Here is a 10,766-nt window from a genome sequence, read left to right as displayed (position 1 = left end):
ACTGTAACTTTATTAACTGCATCTACTCATCTACTGCACTGTAACCTTATTAACTGCATCTACTCATCTACTGCACTGTAACTTTATTAACTGCATTAACTCAAATATTGCACCGTAACTTTAATAACCGCATGAACTCATCTATTGCACCGTAACCTCAATAGCTATTGTCTATAATTGATGCACTTGCACTATTGTTTAGTCTAAATTATGATCTGCTCATAGCCACCAGTACATTTCTGCTCTTAGCATATAGCCATCTGTGTATATTGTTCAAAGTAGAAATCTACTGTAAAGTATTTTCTTAGTCCATGCTCACTGTATAATATTTTCCTAATATTGTATTCTGTATTTATTCTAACTGTATTTCCTGCACTTTCTAATTGCACTTCTGGTTAGACCTAAACTGCATATTATTACACTGTACTTGTATATGTGTAATGACAATAAAGTTGAATCTAATCTAAAAAAATGCATGTTAATATATTGACTGAGAATTGACAGGAGAATGTAGTGTTCCCATATATGGAGTGTCGCCGAAACGCGCTGGATTGTGGGTAGGACGTCAGTTCGGCCATTACTGTCTTTACCAGCGGCTGAAGGAGAGATTTGAAGTCATGACAGGATTTCGAGGTTTCACTCATCTCTCCGTGAGTCCTCTTTCATTCCGTCTGAACGGTCTTTTCAGTGTGTATAAATTGCGAGTTTTGAATAAACCCGAGTGTTTGATGGTCAGCATACATGTGTCATTCGAGTGTTACATGCTAGTGTTGCTAATGCTAGTGTAGTATGCGGTAATGAGCCGGTACAGCCGCTTTCAACTTTCTTCTCCCGGTTAAATTGAGTGATAATTTATACAGATCCTTCAGGCTTTTATTCTGGATCATAATTTGTCCTTATGTTTCTTCCGGTTGTAGTTTATATTGTATGTGAAAGTCCCATGTTCTGTTGCGTTGATCAAGGTCAAGACACGGTGATACTGTACTTTCAGTGACGGACTGACCTCTTAACAGGTATTTTACCTGTGAACATACTGATCCAGGAAGAGAATGCCATGTCAAGCACATTTGGAAATCCTGGGAGTCAAATCTGTAAATGTTTTATTAAATACATCTGCTTTTCATCCTTTTGTTCGTTTGTAATGACCCCCTTGGTGTAGGGTGCATCGCTTTGTGTCCCCCCCGAATAAATACTTATGATCTTAAACGTGACATTTTAATAACGTCTAAAGCAGCTTTACAGGGGAAATTAAAAACACAAAAAAGGTTAAACACAGTTCATAATAGTTTAACTTGTTATATAAACACATAGTAAATAATATCTAATGTCAGCAGTCTCCCGGTGGTTTATTTTGCATTAAGTGAATTCTTGGTTTAAATTGGGCGAGTGTGTCTGATCCTTGAATAATATCAGGAAGGCTATTCCAGAGTTTAGGTGCTACGTATGAGAAAGCTCGACCCCCTTTGGTGGATTTAGTTATTCTAGGTGTTATCAAAAGTCGTGCGTTTTGAGATCTTAGAGAGCGTGATGGGTTGTAGTGTGATAGAAGCTCTGTTAGGTAGGTAGGGGCTAAACCTTTTAAGGCTTTATAAGTGATTATAACATCAAATCTTTTACGATTCTTGGTGTGCTAAGTTTCTATATTTTATAAAACCCCCAGTTTGAGAACCACTGCTTTGAACTCCAAATAAAAAAATCATAAATTGTCATCTGGAAATTCATGGACATTCAATGTATGGATGTTTTTTATAATGAATATAAAAATAAAGCTGTGAAGACAGTCTCTAATATAATACATGTATAATCTATTGTCTTTAATGAACCTTTCCAGTTATACTGGTCCTAAGACATGTTTATGAGGTCAGAGGTACTATAACCAACTTAAGATACCCACAATACACATCTTCTCAACATATGACTTGAGATCATTTATTTCATACAAGTTACATGCTAAGGTTTAGTTCTTAACTGAGCCTAACAAACCCCCAAACACGTAATATGAATGATATTAATAGGGATGCTTGCTGAATCAGAAACCACTAATGGTCCTTGAGACTCTGTTTACTGACAGTTAATGTTTTCCACAGAGACGTTGTTATGCTGCTGCTGCTAGGAGGAGCGAGTCACTGAGTGAACCTCTGGCCACCCGAAAACCTGCGACACCAGCCGTTTTCACAGCCCAGGATGTTCAGGTGATCGAAGTTTGCTGATGTTATGAGCTAAGATGAAAGCCTTCACAGCACCACGCTGTTTCTGTAATTTTTTAAACCATGTTTCATGGCGGTGTGGTTTAGGTGTCCAAGCTTCCCAGTGGTCTTCTCGTCGCCTCTCAGGAGAACTACGCCCCGGTCTCTAAAATCGGGGTGTTTGTGAAGGCAGGCAGTCGCTATGAGACCGCAGAGAACCTGGGTGTCACGCACATGCTGCGATTAGCAGCCAATCTGGTATGTTCTGAGCTTTTAGAAATGATGTCACTGAATACATAATCATACAGCAATGGAAAGTTGTATTCAGACATTATGCGATTTATGAATGTGTCATAATGAATTTGTTCTGTGTGTTTCAGACCACTAAAGGTGCATCTGCCTTCAAGATTTGTCAGGGTCTGGAGGCCGTAGGTGCCAATTTGAGGTCAGTTTTAGATTTAAATGAGACCTCCCTATACACTTTCAGTTAGACAAACTCCAGCAAATCTCTCACTCTTATGTTTCCCTTGTGTTTCAGTGTGACTTCATCGAGGGAACACGTGGTTTATTCTCTGGACTTTCTGAGAGATGATTTGTGAGTGTCTCTTTTAAAACATGAGCTGAAGCTGGGCACGAAACCATTTATTATATATCACATTTTTATTGTGCTGTTTGGTCTCAAATTAAGCTTGTGATACAGCCCTATTTGTATATCAATTCATTTTAAAAATCATGGTTAAAAACACTTAAAATGGAAGAGCTGCCCTCGACTAGAGATTTTTTTTCAGACCTCAAGAGTAGCATATAATGTGAGTATTTTTCTTCAAAATTCAATCGTAGCAATACTTTAAGCGTAGAGTATTAAATAAATTGTAAATAAATGAAAAAAAATACAGCAAACTGAATCACTTAAAGTGGCAATAATCTAGCAGACGGCTTTTCAACTGAAGAAAAGACGGGCGCACCGGGATCCCAACAATAAGGCCAACCTTATGTTCCTGCGGCATTCCAAAACTCTAAATATTCTGTATACACCATATAATAAAGCTTATTACGTAAAGAAAAGAAGATAATCTACTAATAAATTTGTTCGAATAAGTGTCTTCTAGTCAAATAACGAATAGGGTGCAACCCCAGGAAATGAAACTATTTCCTTTTTTTATTAATATTTATTAACTATTAATTTTTTATAGCTTATAATTTTACATGTGCATTCAATTTGTATGTTACCTATTCAGTGACACCGTCATAGAGTACCTGGTCAATGTGACCACTGCTCCCGACTTCAGGCCTTGGGAGCTTTCTGACATCTCCCCTAGAATCAAGATAGACAAGGCTGTAGCCGACCAGAGCCCACAGACAGGTACAACCTTACACATGCAGACTATATTAAAGTATGAACAGTATAGAAGTAGTAAAGATAACTGTCGTAAGTTTGATGCTCATGAAAGGTCTTTCTCACACAGGTGTTCTTGAGAAGCTGCATGAAGCTGCATATAAGAACGCTCTGTCCAACTCACTGTACTGTCCAGACTTCATGGTGGGCAAGATTGGTGTTGATCACGTAAGTGACCGAAAGCTCATCTGAATGATTCAGTCGTCTGAAAGGAATAGTTCACCAAAAATTTAAATTCTGTCATTTAGTCGCCCTCAAGTTGTTCTGGTTGTAACCAAACTGTTTTTTGGCCACCATTGACTACCATAGTAGTTTTTTTTAATACATTTCTTTGTTCTGTTGAACACAAAAGAAGATATTTTGAAGGATGTTGGACAGCAATCAGTTCTGAGGCACTTTTGACTACCATTGTCATTTTTGTGATTCCAAGCATTTTTCCAAATATCTTTAATTTATATAGATTTACTCGAGGGTGAGTAAATGATGACAGAATTTTTCAGGTGAACTTTCACTTTTAAGTGTCTGTAAACTCTGATACATAATATATATGTTAGGTATATGTTAACACGTTCTCTTTCTTCTCTGAAACTAGCTTCAAAAGTTCTTTGCGAATCATTACACCAGTGCACGAATGGCTCTTGTCGGATTAGGTGAGTCTTTTATTTTGAATGCATATTTGTGCTCATAGGCTCGTGCTGGGAACCGTCTCAATGGTGTTTGTTTTCATAAACAGTTTCCAGTGTGGACCGAACAACTTTTCTAACGGATTAATTATGACTAATGCTAAATGAGCTATGAACTGTTATTGTTTTTATGCTTTTAGCATTTTAAATAGTTACTGAATGTTTTTTAACAGAATTTGCAATTAAAGATTCATATGTTTTTTGGGAATAAGTTGTATACAATTTTACCTTCCCTATTATTAAATAAATAGTTGCATTTGTGCTGCCTTGAAATACATTTTAATAGAAATTTAAAGTAACAAATGTATTTAATATAGCTACAAGCAGCGATACAGGGCCAAGCCCCCGACAGCGCTGCTTGCGCAGAGCGACGGCGCAAAAAATGGCAGACACAGAAAATCCGTGATGAAAAAGGGACAGGTCGAGAAGAATAGGTGAAAACAAACTCAGAGCGCACATTTTACACACAAGCGAGGGACACACAGACGCATTCGATCTGCTGACCCCAAAGACTCCATGCCAGTGACTTAGCGAGTCTAGCCACTAAGCCGACATCCCACAATTGGGCTGCTGAGCAATTCTGTCATCATTTACGCAGCCACAGCACAATATGTACGTGAAAAACAAAATCACGACGAAAACTTCATGTATACAAGCAGTTGACTTGCACCCTGCCTGCCAAGGACAGCTTTCAAAGCTTCAAGCGTTATACGAGGGGTGCTTGGATTAAAATTGACCACTTTTGTCAAATGAGCAGCAAAAACAAGTTTTTCATATGCTTTACAATAAGATAGGAACCGGATGCTAGAAAATGACAAATTGGCATCATTGGAAAGAGAAATAATGAACATCAGAAAACATATTTCAGACAAAGCGTTCAAGAGTTGTAATCAATTAAATAAAAGTGTTTTATCTTATTATGAAACTTCAATTCGTTGTCAAATTTGGTGCCGATATATCATACCGTTCAAAAGATATCATTAATAACACATTTCAAAATGTTAGACAGGCTGAACATCCAATCGTGACATAATCCGATCGGGCATGACACAAGGAATCTGTAGACAAAGATCCCGACTTTCTGACAAACATTGCAAAAGTTATGAGTAAAAATAGGCATTTTTCAAATCATGCGACCCATAGGTGGCGCTGTTCCCAAATTTGGCAAAGACCACCAAACCAAGGTGTCGATGATATGTACCAAGTTTTGTATTGATGAATCGAAGATTGCAGGAGTTACAGTCTCAAATACATTCTTGGGTCAACTTTGAAAGGTTTGCAAAATCTAGTAGCGATAAAACGCCATACTGTACTATTCAAGATGGCCGCTACTTTAATGGGTAGATCCTTAATATAACGTGCGGAATGCGATAAGCGTGTCGAGTGAATGACATGTGCCGAACAATGGATTTAATGATCAATGGATTCAAAAGTTCCAGCCGTTTAAAAATTGAATTTTTGAACTGCTGGTGGCGCTATATAGTGATAGCAAGGGTCCCATAATTATACACTATGACTATTGAGGACCACCACTACGAGTGAAATGTAATAATTTTCCTACATACAGTTTGTTTGGCTGCCATAGACTGAGACTCCCATTGGGGAAGGGTAATGATAATACCAACAGAAGCCCACAAGGCTTGGCCCCTAAAAATATGTGATTATGAACATGTGATTGTCTTTGTTTGTGAAGGGGTCAGTCATGATGTTCTTACGAAGGTTGGTGAGCAGTTCTTTAGTGTCCATAAAGGAGCTGGGGCAGCAGGGGCAAAAGCTGTATACCGTGGTGGTGAGTACATCAATGCCATGTGTGTTACGTCTGAGCTGAATGGAATTTCTTTGTGTGAAATAAAGGTACAATTTAATGCACATTTCTCTTTTTTTAAACAAAACACTTTTATAATGTGAGGAGCTGTTAAAATTTAGTGTTCTGAAAAGCTAAAAGCCACAAGAGACCTTGGGTTAGAGTGAGTTTTAAATAACTAGAATGCAATTGCATTCAAATGTTTTAGAAGGTATATTTAGTTGTACAAATCTATTTGTCAAAATCTGTGTTTCCTACACAACCTTCTTTTTGCATTTAGATTGTTTTTCCTATATTCACATACTGTAACAATTATTTATTCATTATGAGAGAATTTGTTGTGTTGCATTAAAAATGTATACCGAATAAAGTGTGACATGGACATTTTGTTTGATCATTTAGTTTTTATGTAAATATTAAAGGATTGTGGGTTGTTTACAGGTGAGCTGCGGATACAGAGTGGAGGAACTCTGGTTCACTCGTTGGTGGCGTGTGAAGGAGCAGTAACAGGCTCTGCAGAGGCCAATGCCTTCAGCGTGTTGCAACGGGTTCTGGGAGCCGGACCCCATGTTAAGCGAGGATCCAACATTACCAGCAAACTCAGTCAGGGCATCGCCAAGGCTACCACTGAGCCGTTTGATGTAAGTTTACCTGTTCTCATTCTTTCACGAGGTACAGATGAATTGTTTCGACTTTACTATGGAATGAATGGTTTTTGCTTATGTTCTTAACAGGCCACAGCTTTTAATGCTACTTATTCTGACTCGGGACTCTTTGGAGTATATACCATCTCACAAGCACACTCTTCAAAAGAGGTGAGTGTCATGACCAGGACATTTGCCAGCATCAGCCGAACAATGAAAATGTCATGTTGGTTCAAAACTGTATGGAAGAGAAAAAGAGAAATAATGTAATCTGTCACAGAATGGTGCAAATAATTGTAGCCAATGTATATAGGAGAAAAAAAATCATAATGGGGTTTCACTCCGTACTTCCAATGGATTGGATTTTTTTATATATTAAAAAATGATTAATATGATATCAAAAGAAGTCAGCAATAAAATTCCGATTTATTTTCACTTCTTTGCTCTTATTTTCCAAGGGTGCCAATATTTTGGCCATTCTGTCATTAATGAACTGTTAAATGCTGCCACATCCACCACATATACATTTTTTTATTTAAATAGTTTCTTATTCACGTTATTGCTTATTTATTTTCTATTAAGCCAACTTTTCAAAAATAAAAAGGTTTGAATGCAGTGCATGTTCCTACTTAATGTAATCAGCCTTGATGTAGATTTATATATAGTTGTCTCTGGGCTCTGTAAAGCTGAACAACACAGTTTCTGTATTATAGAGAAATATTAAATATATATATGCATATTAAGAACACATTATGCACGTTAAGAATTGTGTATACAAATAAATAAACATACGTTTTTGAAATACAAGCCTAAGTATCTATTGCAAAATGCTCGGGTGGCATAATCACCATATAAAATACAGAACTATTAAACCTGCAGCTCTTGTCCCAAGTAACAACAATTGGACATCAGTGTGGTCGACTTCATGCGGCGCTGCACTGCTTCTTCTTTCCGGCGTCATGACCTCAAGTCTGTCCCAAAATTTCACTTATGTACCCTTGTGGACTCGTGCTTACTGCTCTATAGGTCTGCACTTCCTGACATCACCAAGTGTGGATTCGGAAGAGGTCCACAAGACCGGAGTTTGCCATTTGGGACAGAGCCATAGGCTGTGTCCCATTCAAAGGCTGTCACGTGGTAACAGCAGCGGGACACAGCAGAGACATTTCAGACTTTTCTAAACAGACACAGAACCTTAAAATGTTTTTTTTTTTAGATAATATGACGCGTTAATGTAGATTAAAACAGCCCAAATATATCAAATCAACGAAACCTTAGAAATGTACATATGTAAAACGCAATAATGCATTAATAATATCATGTATCACCACATTATGTATAATATTAAATATTAAAACATAGACTGGAACAGTTTTCTGCAGATTTTTAGATAGCCGAGGCTGTTATGGATCCATTCGTTGTAGCCTTGTCAGCCCGCAGAAACAAGGTTGCATTTTAAGGCTGCCTTTGAAGCAATTACACCTAGACAGATGTTTATTGGTGTGAATCACTATATATCGTCCCAGCCCTATTGTGCATATAGTTTTGGAATGACATGATCCATTTAATGATGGGAATGTGTTTGTGATGATCTCAGCTGAAAGTGAATGACTGACTGACCTTCTCTCGCTCGCTCTCTCTCTCTCTCTCTCTCTGCAGGTAATCAATGCAGCCGTGGCACAGTTGACAGCCATATCCGAAGGAAGGCTTACTGCAGATGACCTCACCTCAGCAAAGTGAGTATACAGCTTGTTTACACCAGCTGCCTCAGCATGTGTACGTCTTTCAGACTGTAAATGAAAGTGCTTAGGCAAACCATTTTACCTTCTTGATGCAATGGGTTTTTCCTGTTCTGCAGTATCTGTTTGAAAAAGGAATATATTTTGCAATGTAGACTTTGCTCAAGCTCTTTTAAAACTTGATTATTTACATAATGACAAGAATATAAACAGCTTGAAACCTAACAGAATGAAGAAAAAAAATGAAAGAACTGACAGTTATCCTACAGAAGAAGATGCAGTTTCGGTTAATTCTGTGATCGTTTTGATATTTGAAATATTATAGTGATATTTCATCATTAAGTTTAGTTATTCAGTTTTTGTAATCTAGTTCTAAAACTTAATATGGGATAATATTTAGGACAAAGACAAATCCTTTTGGTAACCTGTTTTACTGTTCTGAGGAAATTGTTTTTTTATTAGCAAAAATGATGAAATACTGTTGACGTCTCTGTGTGATTTTGCCCTTTTGGGGCAGCATTTTTGCACTCGAGGTGGTACTCACAGATGTTGTCGTGGTCTCACAGAGACTTTGTTGACACATCACTGTCTATATACTGTATGTTATTCAAAATGAGGAAAAAACAGGGCAAAACGAGTAGGATTTAAAATGTATAGTCTTTGTTACCTTACTGTTATAAATCATTGTTTTGGCAGTGCAACAGCGGCAGGCAGCCTGCTAGAAACGACCTATTTGAGATGTATTTGTGTGAGTAACGTGTGAGACATTCAGTGGGAAATAATGTAGGGCAGTGCTTTACTTTTACTCTTATTATTTTCACCATGCTCCCAGTTACGTCAGCCGAAAATTAGTTTCAGTTGTGGAGCGTGTTATATCACGTTTTGATAGGAGCACGTTTTCTGCAAGCACTGATGATGGATGAAGAGAGGGTCTGGTGGGTGATGAAAGGCTTGTTGTTGTGTGTTTTAGGAACCAGTTGCTGGCTGATTTTCTGATGTCTTTGGAGACTTCAGAGAGATGGCTGGAGGAAGTGGGAGTTCAGGTTCTGAGCAGTGGAGCTTACAGCTCACCTCTGTCTGTGACACAGAGCATTAACTCTGTGACCTCCAATGATGTCGTCAAGGTAAGTCACATGGTTTGTCACACGACATTTCTGATTTCTTGATCAATTCAAATAGGATGTTTTTGTACTATGAAGGCATACCGCAACATTCAGAAATCACAACTAGCCTCAATCGCAAAAGAGTATTGAAACCATGTTCAAACTGAATGTCTGAATGTTTTAGCAGTTCAGAATGATGATTACATATTCCCACCCAGATACAATATTTAACATTCTGAAGTCCATTTAGTTAAAACAGTGAGTTAATAATAAGTTACATTGACAATGTAGACTCATAGAAATGTCATGGAGCATAAATGCATCAGTGTCAGGAAAAATGTATCATATCAGCCAAACCCATACTATTTAGGCATATTTAGTATTTTAATTTTATATGCAACCACAAGTTCTATGAATGATATTTTTTATACTCTTATTTTCCACAGGCTGCAAAGAAGTTTGTTGAAAGCAAGAAGACCATGTCAAGCTATGGACATCTGGCAAACACACCATTTCTTGATGAATTGTGAAAAAAGGTCCTGATCTAAAATAAACTATATTGTCCAGCTTATTTTGGTGTAAAAACTTCTCTGAGATGCTGTACAAACATGTTTGGTCATTTTATCCGGTCACAAAATCAGTTCTGTTAATTTCAACCATGTCCCTGTATTTATGTACATTCATTAAAACGATTGATTAATGATAAATATTATCTGTTCTTCATTAGTGGCTTCTTTGATATTTGATTCTGATGGTTCCTCCGGTAACTTTCAGGATGAAGAAATAAGCTACAAATTGGGCCTAATAAAACAAACACGTAATCACAAATAAGAGCTTATTAAGGTTAATAATAAGAGTGAAGTAATTTCTAGAAAAATACGTTCTAAAATATATGGATGTCCTTTACAATAAGGTGTTTGAAACAAACACACAAAATATGTTTTGTTTGTTTGCATTAAAACATTGCTTTGCATTACAGTTATTTGCATCTTGCATAATTCTTTAAAAGTTCAGTTGTAAAACGGTACAAAGGCATTAAGAGACAGTTTAAATGTCTTTGTTCTGCTAAAGACAAGATATTTGGAAGAATAAGTAGGAGTAACCACACAGTGAATGGGGGATGAGATCTGTTTGGTTACCGACATGCTTCCAATTATGTTACAGCAATGCTTTCCTTGCTGGTCTTCCTGCAAAGGCTATCAAACCACTTC

At 37.3% G+C, this 10,766-nt stretch overlaps 1 protein-coding gene across 1 annotated transcript; it reads left to right on the top strand.

Moving 5' to 3' along the window:
- Positions 1-549: 549 nt before the first annotated feature.
- uqcrc2a (ubiquinol-cytochrome c reductase core protein 2a) lies at positions 550-10,536 on the top strand. The gene is made up of 14 exons (XM_079456390.1): positions 550-650; positions 2,088-2,192; positions 2,295-2,444; positions 2,567-2,631; positions 2,725-2,781; positions 3,425-3,549; positions 3,653-3,750; positions 4,175-4,232; positions 5,959-6,054; positions 6,511-6,710; positions 6,804-6,884; positions 8,373-8,449; positions 9,423-9,576; positions 10,002-10,536. Exons 1-14 carry the CDS (start codon positions 618-620, stop codon positions 10,083-10,085), a joined length of 1,383 nt encoding a protein of 460 aa, XP_079312516.1. The 5' UTR covers positions 550-617; the 3' UTR covers positions 10,086-10,536.
- Positions 10,537-10,766: the final 230 nt, after the last annotated feature.

Source organism: Barbatula barbatula, assembly GCF_947034865.1.
Source record: "Barbatula barbatula genome assembly, chromosome: 5".
Classification (NCBI taxonomy): domain Eukaryota; kingdom Metazoa; phylum Chordata; class Actinopteri; order Cypriniformes; family Nemacheilidae; genus Barbatula; species Barbatula barbatula.
The sequence above is the reverse complement of the archived record's forward strand: the minus strand, read 5'-3'. Positions and strand labels throughout refer to the sequence as shown.